We start from the raw sequence: 14171 nt of genomic DNA, 5'->3' as shown, positions 1-14171 counted from the left end.
GGGTGTTTTCATGGTTTTCCCCATGTGTAACGTGTATACGAGCCAGTTTCCCTTAGAAAGTCCTCCACGAAGGCATCCCTCCTCTTAGGCAGATAGCCCTAGTGTGCTTTGCCATAATTAAATACACACATACACACACACACACATTCACAAACTGATTAACTTTACTGAGCAAGTGAACACCTGATTTGCGAAAAGAGAGTAAAGTTCTTGTTGGAAGCACACCAGTAAAGTTTAATTCTCATTTTAGGCAAGAAAAGAATGTTTATTCTCTTATGTTAAAAGTGAGTTTAAATATTATAATTTCTCCACATTTTGAAAAATTTTTGTCCTGGAATTTTATTTTTAGTTCTGTGTGGAAAGGAGATTGTAGTAAATATCAAAACTGCAGTTCAATGAAATCAATTCAGGGAGTTAGTGTTTGATTGAATCTATTCATCTGTTCCCACCTGTTCGTTCAATTCTTTGTGCTTTTCGCTTTAGCCTCGTTAACTGCTCCCAATCCCTCGGCTCTTTCGATTCTTTCTGCTGTTTACTCCATCCGTGCTAACTGCTCTTGATTTACGCCTTGTTCCTTATCTTTTATCATCAAGGTTATTTTTGAGCTATGAGTTGTAAAAACTAGTTCATTTCAGTGAGCGATGAGTTCTGATATGATCCCATAAAAGAGTGGTTTTACCCATCTGTAATTGTTCCAAGACTTTTCCCATGGAACTAGACACTAATCACAGATATTTTTACTTTTGAACCCTTTTGGACATACAAAAACTGTTGCCATGCAGTCTGATTTAGCCATAATAATTGAAAAGTGTAATGCCACAAATAAACTTCACCATGATTTTATGTAAACTCTGTGAACTCTTGATAAGCTGGTTTAGTTTTTTGCTAAGAAGGCTATAAGTTATGTATATTTTCACCGTATTTTGGGTAAATTATTAAAATTTGAAATCTCTCATCCACTAAACAGTATGCTGTGGAATATTTCCAAAGTTATGGGATCCTGGTATCAAAGAAGTGTGTGTTAGTGGGTATGATATGTGACTTTATTTGAAATGGATAAGTAATAATGATGCAGAGTGAAAAAGTTTGGTAAACAATTTAATTTTTTATACACTTTATCCGTAACTTGCATTTACTGATTATCTAATTAGATGAAGAATTGCCTATTCCTTGAATTTTCCGTTGGAATATCTGATGCAAATTTAGTGAGATCTTTGCCATCTTTCATGTTCGATGGGATGTCATAGTAGCTGAAGATGTTTTACTTTTATATGTTTAAGGACTTTGGTTCTTATGTTTGAAGTGCATTTTTTAAAAAAAATTTAAATGTTAGCTTTGATAATAAATCAGATGACTGCTTTTATATTTTTAGACTTAGAATTTCTACCATTCATTTGGCTTTTCTACACTTTTTAAATGTTCAATTATCTTTACACATTCAGCATTTTCCAACTTTCTGGATAGTTGAGCTTTTACTGTATGAACAAAATCTTGAACACAGTATTTTAACACTGAATAATTTAGTCATTAGTTGTTTGATAAACATTTAAATTTTAATTAAAAAATTCTAATTATTTATATCTCAGATTTCTCAGTGTGAACATTAAAAAATTTATTACAAAATATTGTAATTTTGTAAATTAGAAGAGATTTGGTCAGCTTTGGTATGTGCAAGTAAATAGGTAATTTATGAAAACCTCTTTTTATGCCAATATTATGTTATTTTCTGGAAATAATTGTAATTTTCATTGTAAAATTAAATTGCTGTATTCAAGTATCAGTATTTGAAAGAATTGTTTTATTTGTATTTCAGGGTTTCATTAATATTATGTTTTGTTATTATATATTAATAGTAATAGCTCAAACAGTTTTGTACTCCATGTATGAAGTTACTCTCCTGCTATTTATTCTATATATGTTATACATTCTCTCTTGTAAACAGCAGATTTTGAAAGTCTTTATTAGTAGTAATTTAAGTAAACATAAAAATTATAAAATCATTTATTTAAAATGGATTGAGGGATTTTAAAATTTTTTATCACTTCATTCATTTTTTAAGAAAAATGATATAAAAAATCTTTCATGAATGGTTGCATGAACGACTGATGCCATTCATTTCATTCTGATTGCTCAAAATTATTTTAAAGTAAGATAACAACTTATATCAGCTGTAGATAATTTTGTGTAATATATTTTACATTAAAGAAATGAAAGTAGAAAAATTTCTTTAATATATTTTATAAAATTTCAAATGCTGTTTGGAAATAAGCATTTGATTTAGAATAGTAACTCTTAACTTTTGTTACTTTTTTATTTTCACTTTTTTCAGAGATTTTATTTTTTTTTTCACTAAGTCTTCAGAGATTGAATTGTAATTATTCTTTAGAATAACATGTTCGTGTTCATCTATGTCATTGATGCTTTTATCTAAACCATCTTCTCTCATCATCTTTTTCTCTTCCTCCCTTTTTTTTTTATGGTATAAATCAGCGGTTCTCAACCTTTTTTACTAACACATACCATGTACACAAAAACTGAAAACCTTTTGTACCACCATTACAAAGTAGTACTACCACGACCACTCTTAGCAGATCGCATAAATTTACGAATATTAAAGAAAAACCTGAATCAGGATGTTGGGGTTTTAATTTTTGAATTTAATAGTTAAAAATACTTTGCTTCTTTACGTACCATCCATTTTACTCTTACGTACCACTGGTTGAGAACCGCCTGGTATAAATTATTTATTAGATATGCACAGTAAAAGTAATGCTCATTAATTCATTGTCTGGAACTGGCTCTTTAATGCAGTGATTAAAGCACCTCCTACACTAATAGCTGTTTGCTTGAATCTCAGATAAGGTATGGATAGTTGTATTATTTTTTTCTTTCCTTGCAATATTGATTTACCTTAAAATTAGCAAAGAAACAGTTTTGTTTTTTATCTTGCAAAATTCTTTGTTTCTAAGGAAGTGAGACCTGTTTGCCCTCGAAATCGGTTGTGTAATTTTAAATTTTACTAATTTTAAGTTTTACTTTGGCATGTTTCTCTTCCGATTTGACTGGTTTACTTCATTTATGTGGGCTGTGTCCCCAGTGCAGATGCACTGAAGTGCTAGATTCAATCATCCCCAGAAAATCTGTTACTGGTAATTGTTCTGTTATTGTGGTAGGAATAGTCTCACATGATCTGATGATAAAACAGACAACTATTAAGAAATATGTACATTTCCTGAAATAGATATTTGAATATAGTATAATAATGTTAAAAATATAATTCGTATTTTTTTCCGATGGCCAAATACTGTGCTAGTTAAGTATTCTTTCAGAATGGCCGAATCCATCCTCATTTAACCAGTTCATCACCAAGAACAAGCCCCGGGATGCACTATAGGGGGTATCTAAATTGTACCAATAAGGCCTATATCACACGACATTTGTTTCACACGAACAACTTTTACAGACAATTTTTCTGTCTGGTTTACTATTGGAAGAAACACGTGCAAAATTTTCCTTCCTTTCCAAAAAAATTGCAAGTTGTTCGTTTTCAACCAATCAGCTATCAGCTTGTTTGTAATGGGGAACCAATTTCCCCTGTGTTAACCCGAAAGCGATCTATGATGATTGGCTGTTGTGACAAAGCAAATAATTGTTCCAAACAGTTGTTCTTCTGAAACAAACCGCCGTGTGATAGCAGCTAAAGAAGGCTAAAACCCTGTCCCAATTTTGAAGAAGAGCAACTCAGGGGACTGCCCCTCACCTTTGGAGCAGCCTATGAACCAGTGAAGTGTCCTGTTCAAAGGTTTCTGGTTGGAAAGAACAAACCGTGTAGTATAGTGGTAACCTTGGATCAGTGATTAGAGAACTTTGGATTAGGCAGCTATGACCTTAAAAAGTGAGCAGAATGAATTGTGTATTACTAACAATGGAAGACTGCAAATGCAAGTGAAATCTGACTTTTATGAAAATCAGTTGGGAGAAAAATTGGACATACACATTTTAGTGATTTCATATCACTTTCAGGCTTTTGGAAAAGTAAATAAGTGGTAAAAGTAAATAAGGGGCTTCCTCTAAAATTACTGAGGTATAATTAAGACACAATAACATGCCGAATAAATACTAATTCAGAAGACAAACAACAAAAATCAGCGTTATATTTACAAAATTTCCACAGGACTAGTTTCGATGGTTTTACCGAACCACCATCCTCAGCTGCAAAACCGCGCAAATGAACAAGATAGGAAAAAATGATTAGATAAGATAAGAAAGCCTAGACAAGAATAAGCAAGTGGCGTCACCTGTTGGTGAAACCAGAACTAAAACATAATTTCTTTAAAGGCCGAAGGCAAATTTGTGAATTGAATGTGAAATTATTTTCACATTCATAAAAATCTTTCTGTTCTAGTTAACGATCTTAATTCCAATCCAAATTTGCCTTCGGCCTTTAAAGAAATTATGTTTTAGTTCTGGTTTCACCAACAGGTGGCACCACTTGCTTATTCTTGTCTAGGCTTTCTTATCTTATCTAATCATTTTTTCCTATCTTGGTCATTTGCGGTTTTGCAGCTGAGGATGGTGGTTCGGTAAAACCATCGAAACTAGTCCTGTGGAAATTTTGTAAATATAACGCTGATTTTTGTTGTTTGTCTTCTGAATTACTGAGGTATGTTGTCTGTAAGTTTGACCATCTATGCTGTTTTAGAATAGAAATATTCTTTTTTTGATGAGAATAATTAAATGTCTTCTTGTTGTTTATTCTCGGTTGTCTGACGTAGTCAGCACAAACCCACGAAATTCCTTGTGGCAAGGAGTGCAAGATTACTCCTGACGTTGGCAACAGCCTTGGGCACCATTCAGGTGGCAGTGTGATTTAGCTCAGTTCCGCCTCCAATTTTGATGGAGAGAACCCCAGGGGGATGGGTCCAAGAGTCTCCTCTTCCATCAAACCACACGAAAGGACTTTCGGCTCGCTGCAAATTTAGAGTACCGCCATGCCGAACCGACACTATGCATTTACAAACATCCAAGCCTTCTCGGGGATTTGAACCAGGCCCTTCAGCAGGCAGTCCAGCGACGCTAACTATTGTGCCGGTTGGGTGGCGAATAATTAAATATGATGAAAAGTGTGTTTTGTTGATTATGAAGTCTTTAAAAAGACTCTAGAAGAATTAGCTTCTGGTCTTGTGAATACAGGAACACAAAGTCGGAGGAAGGGTGTACAAGACCCTTTTATTCGAATACATAGAAATAGCAATGATCCAACTTGTGTTTACACGAGCCATCACTTCTGCCTTAACTTAAATACGTAACGTTGAAGTAATTCAAACATAATAGATTAGCCTAACGACTCACAGGATAAAGTAACGTGCAGGAAAGGCTCTGGTTTGTAGAAAACGGCAAGATAAGCCAGATGGCTAGAAGCACTCAACGCCACAGAATCAAATCGCTAATAGTCACGGTACAACGTGGCCTGAAATAGGTAGAACATGCTCTAAAAGTAACTTATCTCATTTACATTTTGGCATGAAAAGTAACTGAACTTAAAATTAACTATTAGCTAAAAATAAATAGATAAAAACCTCACAAGATATATATCGGTGATCTTGTTGAATAGCTTGAAACTGAACTTTCATCCAAATAGGACCGTGGTGATTGATGATGCCCAGCTGGTATACTTTTGTAAAATCTGGTGAATCTGTTAATGTTAAGATGCATTATATTCAGCTGCCACGCAGACGGTATAGTGGCTAGGGGAGCCTACTGCGGCACCGAAGGTCCCGGGTTCGAATCCCAGAGAGAAGGCATGGTTGTAACTGTCCATCCCTTCATAGGAGGCAACGGTGGCTGCGTATTTAGGTGCCTCCCACAATAAAATGACCTTCTGGCCTTAGGTGTGGCCAATGCTGAATAGGCAAGTGCTTGCCGCTGGATTTAACTAGATAAACTGAGTCCAAAATCATGATTTAACACTCTAAATTGATCAACAGAGATGGAGTTATGGTGCTTTTTGATAAATGTGCAATGGCATACATTAAAACAACATTCCAACGACATCCATTATGAAGATGGTGGTATATTCATTAGATCTCTGGCCAAATGAATATTACTTTTTTAATTGTATGGATTATTTTTGATGGGAAAATGGTTCATCAGTAATACAGCTATTAAAAATATTTTTTAGGGAATTTCTGAAATACAGTATATTGGATCTACAAAACTGGCATGAATATTTTTTGTGTCCTGAAAAAAGAAAAAAATTGCATTTAATGGTGCCTATCTTGAGCAAATAAAGCGAGTTTTAATTTAATTATTGTTGATTGAAGTTTCATTACCAAATTTGTACATGTGCAGCAGTCTAATATTTTGCGACATTAAAGTTAGTACGAGGGCTGCTACATATATTTCTGGCCTATTAATGGAAAAAACAAATATTTATGGCCGAAAATGGTTTTATTGTTTTTCAAAATAGTCTCCATGAAGATTAATACACTTTTGCCTACGTTTTAACCAATTTTCGAAGCACTTTTTCAACTCCGGTTGAAGTAACTCCAAAACATGCGTCATCGCGTGTCGCAAGTCGCTGATCACGTAATTAATTTTTGATAAAAAAAAAAGTCGTTGAGTGTCAAACCAGGGCTGTACCGCCGATAACCCATTAATACGATGCTTTGCCCCGTTAAAAATTCCTTTGTTTGAGCCGATGTGTGAGAGGTCGCATTGAATTGATGAAGAATGAATCGCCTCTTCTTCTGCTTTTTTCGAATTTCTTCGATGACTTCTGTTAACCATTCGGAATTGGCTGTCTTGCGTTGCAGTAACGCCACTCTCACCACGTGACAGGTAATGCCGAAATAAAAGCAACCATTTCCTTCGATGTGCTTCTTTCGCGAACAACTTTTGTTGGATTTGGCTCGCCTTGGAAGACCCATACAGTCGACTGCTGTTTTGTTTCGGGCTCGTATACATAGATGCATGCATGGTTCGTCACTTGTTTAGTTGTTATACACAGTAACACATTTTTGTAACGTGTCCTTGCATCATTCGACACGAGGCTTCTTTGGACGATCCAACGCGAACAAATCTTTTTTAGAGCCAAATTTTCATGTAATTATTTCATGTGCTATTGATGCTTGTCATACTAATGCCCAAATATGCCTCAATCTCATGGTCACATGACGATTTTGCTTTATCAATTCACGCACAGGATCGGTATTTTCTGGCACAACAACCGATTTTGGACAACCTTCACGGAATTCGTCCTGAAGCGAACGTCGACCACGCTTGAATTCGTTATCTCAGTTTTTTTTACAGTGCTGTAGGTGAGTGCCCCTTCGATCAGCGACAAATTTTGCTCAGTTTTGGCGATGAAATCCTATTTCTGGTTACCGTGATAGTTTTAACTTTGTTTTAGCTTCTTGATTTTTTTTTTTAAAGTGAAAATGGAGCGATGTATACATGAACAAAGGTAGAGTAGTGCGCAATGCCTAGTTTGTGAAATTCTCTGATGTTTTTGGAAGTGAAAATAGCTAGATGTGTACATGGACACCGAGTTTGTGCAATTCTTTGATGTCTTATTTTGGTTTTATGTAGCGACCATCTTGAAATTGTGCCTTTCTGGCGACGATCTTGGAATCGCCAAAAGAACAAGGGGCACCCAATTGTAAACTTTTACTTGAAGAAAAAAAAAAAAAAAAAAAAAAAAAAAACGTACGGAAATGTTCGTGAGTCGATTCCCTTTTTTGCGGAGATGAATTTTTGGTACTTTTCCGTTTTGCCGGCGCAAGCGATAAAGTCGCCAATAATGGTACAACCGATGCCAAACGGAATATTCTCGCTGGTAACCTTTTACGCCTCATTTTCAAAACAAGTCGCAGCTTTTTCTTATCAGATTGATTGTTTCTTTCAATACTGGCATACAATTACATAGAATTTTTATCAGATAGTTCAGTTTTATGTCTAAGGCCATTTTCGGTCATTAAGTCAATTAGGATGCAATCACAGCTCTTACCCGAAGCCGAAAATATAGAAAAGGAAAGTCAAGGGTTAAATTCATCAATTCTAATGAGAATGTATTAGCGAAGTAAAGCACTGCAGTTTTACATAATTCCTGAGTAAGCTATTCGTACGCATTGAAATATTTCTTGCATTTAAACTTGTGTTCCAAATTAAGATTTAACTTGAAATTAATGTAAATAATTACTGAGAGCATTAGATTTTTGTAGAGTAGTTTACGTGAGATGAGATCGCTTGGGGTCACGTGATATGAACCGGCGAATTAGGATGTTGAACCATGAAAGCATAGTAAATTCTTAAATTAATGTCTTTTTACAAATTTATTGTTTTTATTTATTGGCTTTTTATAAAGTTTTAAGCGATATTAAAATGTTTATACCTTCAAAAAAAGAATTCTTAGAACTAAAATTTTTTTAATATTTTTTATGTGTATACTGTATGTTGTCGCCAATAAAGTCTGCTTGGCGAGATTTGCGCCGGCGAAATGGAAAAGTACCGAATTTTTCAGTTTACTGTAAACAACAGAAATCACGCTAAAATGGCAAAACGTTCTGAAGAAGTTATGATTAAAAATATCAAACTTCCAACGGGAATCGTCTGCGGTCGCCTAGCAACACTTATTGTTGCCAAGGCCAGAAATGTAAATAGCAGCCTTCGTAATATAGAAATTTATAGCTCCAAAATTTGTATATTAATTATGTTATTTTTTTCAGTGTAATCATTCATTGAATATGTGTAATTTTTTGAATTAAAATTTGATTGCATTCATGTTGAAAAATTTCAGATGATGCCATGAATATTGCTCGTGTAATGGCCAACTTGGCAGATCGAGGAGTTGTGTTCAATAACAACGGGTTTGTAAAGAAAACACCCGAAGAATAATTATCTATTTTGTATGTCTTGTAGAAGTATTCTTTCCAAAGTTATATGTACTTGTAAAATAAAGTATTTATGTACATTTTATATAGTTTAGTCTTTTCATATTCTAGTGTAAATATTCTTTTGTAGTTATTTACGTAACTATGTATCTGAAAACTACGCGACTTTAACTGTATGCAGCTGTCTGAGTTGAAGTAAAGCATATATTTAACGTTACTTAGTTTAAAATATTTTATTTATCCGTAATTTGATTTTTCTATTTGGGCACATGCTTTTGAGACCGCATTGGCAAAAGCAGCCAAAATAATACCTGTAATACCTGGAGCTGTTTCATCTACCAGCAACATTAAAGCAGAACAGAAGTGCGGACTTCCAATCCTTTTACAAAAAAAAAAAAAAAAAAAAAAAAAAAAAAAAAAAAAAAAAAATGTGGAATTGGCAACATGGTTTGATGATGCGTCCAGCCCAAAAAAATCCGCAACAAACAGTGATACATCGTGAATGCGTTTGTTTCTCAACAATCACTCGTGGATTTTCTAAACCCCAGATGCGACAATTCTGTAGATTAACCAAGCCATTAAGACGAAAATGAGCTGAAGATGATGATGTTCGAAACATTGGCATCCGCTTGTTGTTCCATAAACCATTGAACGAACTCGCTGTGCGTAGTCAGTAGGCCTTCAATTCTTCAGTTGAACTTTGAAACATGAAGATGCAAATTTTTCGTAAGAATACGCTGTACAGAGTTTTTGAAATGTCCAGTTCTCGACTGTGGTGCCGAATTGATGTTCCTGGACTGTCAGCAACACTCTCACGAACTGCTTTGATGTTTTAAACGACTTGTTGACGGATAACCAGATTGTTTAAGATCACTAATTGATCCAGTCACCCTAAATTATTTAATTAATCTCTTCACAGTTGATGAAATTAAATCCATTCCGACGATGTTTACAGAGAAGAAAATATCTTACACTCAAGTTTACAAACAAGGCCTGGACATCGGGACACAAATCCAGAAGGAATTTTGGAAACTGGAACAACAGGTCGAGACTTAAGAGATCATCAACTCTGAATTATGACAATGAGATCAGAGAAAATATTGCTCTCAAGCGTGATACCTACATTGTCCTTCAAAAGCCTAACCTACCCTCTTACATCCCCATTAACACCATACTAGATCTGGTGGAATATTGTACAAAAAAGGAAACTAAAGCTGTTATCAAGGCAAAAAGTACTCGAACAATTGGGTCCTTTTTGGGAGTTGATTTGGTAAACATTTACACGGATGGGTCATCAGATGAGACTATCCAACAGGGCGGAGCCGTAATTCACAATATTGTACCAAATGGGGCCACTTTACTCCAAAACCATGCAGCAGGCAACATCGCTTTGAACTTCACATGTGAATTAAGAGCAATCCAGGAGGAGCCTCTGAGAATTTACATCGACTTGAATGACAACGATAAAGCCAGAGTACTTGTAATTTACTGTGACTCTAAAGCTGGCCTAGAGGCAATACTGCAAGGACATTCAAGACTCACCAAGGATGTACACCAACACCTAGAAACAATCAACCAGATTGGAAAGATATGCTATGCAATGGATTTTTGCACATGTTGGAATCGATGGAAACGAGGCAGTCGATAAACTAGCTAAAAAGGCAAAAAAAGCTAAAAGGCAGTCGATAAACTAGCAACTGAACAACTCAATTCCTGTCACTCTTGAAGAGGCTAAGGCCATTGCCAGATATAGACTCAAAGAGAAATCTCTTAAAAAAGATCACCAGACAGTGAGATTGATGCAAACAGAGAAATTACAAAGATTGAGAACCTGCCATTTTAGATTGAGAACCTGCCATTTTAGAGGAATGAAAATGAATGCAGATGGTACCAGATCATACAGAACTTGTAGAAACTGCCCCGAAACAGACCTTTCTCCAGAACACATCTTCACCTGTCCGGCAATACTTGCAGCTCTGCAAAGCGTGGTGGAGTTTCTTTTCGAGCAAGAGTTGTATTGTGAAAAAAAGATTGTGGAATTGGCAACATGGTCTGATGATGCCCTCCAGCCCCAAATTCGCAACAAACAGTGATACATCGTGAATGCGTTTGTTTCTCAACAATCACTCATGGATTTTCTGAACCCCAGATGCGACAATTCTGCAGATTAACCTAGCCATTAAGATGAAAATGAACTGAAGATTATGATGTTCGAAGCATTGGCATCCACTTGTTGTTCCATAAACCACTGAACGAACTCGCTGTGCGTGGTCAGTAGGCCTTCAGTTCTTCAGTTGAACTTTGAAACATGAAGATGCAAATTTTTCGTGAGAATACGCTGTACAGAGTTCTTGAAATGTCCAGTTCTCGACTGTGGTGCCGAATTGATGTTCCTGAACTGTCAGCAACACTCGCACGAACTGCTTTGATGTTTTGAACGACTTAACTGAAGGATGGCCAGATTGTTTAAGATCACTAATTGATCCAGTCGCCCTAAATTATTCAATTAATCTCTTCACAGTTGATGAAATTAAATCGATTCTGACGATACATTGCGAACTGTAGCTGCCAAATCTTCGTTATTTTTAAAATATTGCTGGACATTAGAAAACACGTTGTTCATTTTCAATAACCCGGAACTATCAGCTGTCATGCTGCCTTGTTTGGCAACACTTTATCGCATAAATGGCGCAGAATTAAAATCTTGCATGAATTTTGGTATAACCTTTTAAGTATTAAATTATAAGGTATTTCCGCCCCCTTCTTAGCATGCCTTCGTGGTGTAGTGGTCAGCACACTCGGCGCGTATTCGAAAGGCCTGTGATTCGAGTCCAAGCGAGGGCATTGCTCATTTTTCATCTCTCCTGCTTTAAAAAAAGGCCTAATGTCTCTACGAAACCTAAAAATATAATCTCATTTCCTTTAGTTTAAAGCAAGAATAATTATAAACCTGTTTTTTAAAAAAAGAAAACGCATGCAGTGTCTAAGGAATGATTTGCTGAATACATCACTGTCAGGCATGTGTGGCTTGTTCTGAAAATACAGACATGAATAGATAAGCAGTTACGTATAACATATTAGGTATATAAACTTAATAAGGAATGCTTCAAGTTCTAATCTTAGTCCTAACAAATATTTAGTTTATAAAAACTGAGGTATTTATCAAATGGTATGCGAGGAAATATTACTTAAATATAATTGCGACATATTCTATTAAATGAGATGAAATGTAGGACACTTTTACTGGCTTTTAATAACATATTTTTTATTAGCTAATACAGGGGCTGCTCACACATTTTTTAAACGTTGTATATTGTATTCACAAAACTAAATTACATAAAATTCTTGTTTTAAATGTTCTATTTGACATCCCCTATTCTGAACTATCTTTCGACACCGCAATTTTCAGGATAATAATTCCCTTTGAAGTGGCAGAAGAGAGATTCTATCCCATTCCTCTCGAACAGCTTTCCAGAGTCCTGCTAGGGTTTTGGGACAAAGTTTGGATAATGCAGTTTTTAAAAGTCCGAAAGCACAAAAATCCATAGGTGACACATCGGGAGATTAAGTAGGGATATCAGTAAAGGGTACCAGTTTTTTGTCCCATTTCTTTTAGGAAATTTACAGTGGATTTTGATGTGTGACTGCTAGCTTTGTCCTGATGGAGTCTCACAGATGGATGGCACTGTGGGTAAGGCGATGGTGTTTCATTCAGAAAAATTGGCGATGAAATATGTTCCTGATAGTATTTGGAGTTAATCTTGACATTTTTTTGCACTCTCTTTATTTTTAACTTGCCATTATAAGAGAAACCAGCAACAATCATGAATCCCTTAGAAAAACTTTCTTTCGATTCTTTGAACCGTGTACTTAAATTTTTTCTTCCCTATTATGATAATAAATGGCTCCTTTTTTTGTTACAATCATTTAAATACACCCATGCTTCATCTATTGTGACAATTGTTTTCCATTTTTCTTTGGATAAGTGTTTCTCATATAGAATTCTGCAGCGTGTCCTGCGTTGAGCGATATGCTTTGGAGGAAGACGAGGCACATTGCGTTTTTTCGCTTTCTTAAGATTTAAATCAACGTTTATCATTTTATTTACAGTGGACTACAGAGCATTTTAATGATTTTGCTACTGTCCTTTGACTAGGGGGATTTTCTTTTAACATTAAACAACGTACCTTTGCAAGAGTCGAAGACGTCCGTTTTTTACGTGGATACTTGTTTGGAATTTTTGTCCCACTTGAGGTTCCAATTGGACGTTTGTTTCCTTTCTTGTTGATGATATTACCCATCGACGCTTTAGATATCACAAAACCATGAGTCTCACATCGTTTTTGGCTAACGGAGTATGCATATTTCTCTTCGAAAAGAGTGTCAATGTAGCCTTCGAACCACTGCTTTGTTAAATTCGCCATTTTGAATAAAAACAAAACTTTCAAGCCACAGACGATAATTTTGACTTTTAGAAACATAGTGCAATTGCAATTACTTCTTTTGCAGCAAACGATTTTTTATTACCGCTTACCAAAATCGTCTAAAAAATGTGCGAACAGCCTCTGTAAATATGTCTACATATTTATTTTGTAACGTCTTGAGCTGTTAGCTGTTCCTACGAGAACGTCACCATGATGTTCTGCCATATAAGAAATATATATATATATATATATGTGTATGTATATAATCAAATAATGTAATAGCTGGAAAGTTCGCGAACCTTCTTAAAAAATGCATGCAATCATGTAATAATTATTTTATATTATTTGCAGTAGGAAAAGTAATTAAAACATATGTAAAAATTTAACGTGAAATTTAGTTCTAAATGCACTGAATATTTCGAAACAAAATAGTAGCTGTTAACTGGATTTTTAAGACATTTGATTGTCATACTGTGTGTGCAATGAATTCTATAGCCATAGAAAGAAATAGCGAAAATTCTTTAGCTGTTAAAATGCAACTGAAAATGAAGTTTGGCGTACTGGATTTGATTACATTGTTATCTCATTCGTAATTCTTTGGTTCTAATATTGTAACTTAATTAATATATTAAAGCAAGCTGGTTACGTGGTCGCATTTCACCAGTTCATAAGATCTCTGTAATCATGTTTAATGTCTCTAGTCAACACCAGATGGCAGCACTAAAGAAAAATAGTTCGTAAACTGACACACAGTTGGCAGCACTATGCTGCCTTTTGGTAATTTTATTTTAACTTTAACGTCAAATGTAACCTAAAAAAATAAAAATGAGATCAATAATAAATTAATAATATGAGA

At 35.1% G+C, this 14171-nt stretch overlaps 1 protein-coding gene across 1 annotated transcript in view; it reads left to right on the top strand.

Moving 5' to 3' along the window:
- Positions 1 to 8976, top strand: part of LOC118205503 (ERI1 exoribonuclease 3-like) — a 47799-nt gene extending 38823 nt beyond the window's left edge. Inside the window, exon 7 of the mRNA XM_035377791.2 lies at positions 8798 to 8976. Coding sequence (XP_035233682.1) covers positions 8798 to 8895 — 98 coding nt within the window. The 3' untranslated portion in view covers positions 8896 to 8976. The remainder of the gene's footprint in view (positions 1 to 8797) is intronic.
- The last annotated feature ends 5195 nt before the right edge of the window (positions 8977 to 14171 follow it).

This window comes from Stegodyphus dumicola, chromosome 2 (genome assembly GCF_044657685.1).
Source record: "Stegodyphus dumicola isolate Sdum_Otavi_A_Nest chromosome 2, ASM4465768v1".
Taxonomy (NCBI): Eukaryota; Metazoa; Arthropoda; class Arachnida; order Araneae; family Eresidae; genus Stegodyphus; species Stegodyphus dumicola.
This window is presented reverse-complemented; position numbering and strand designations above follow the sequence as displayed.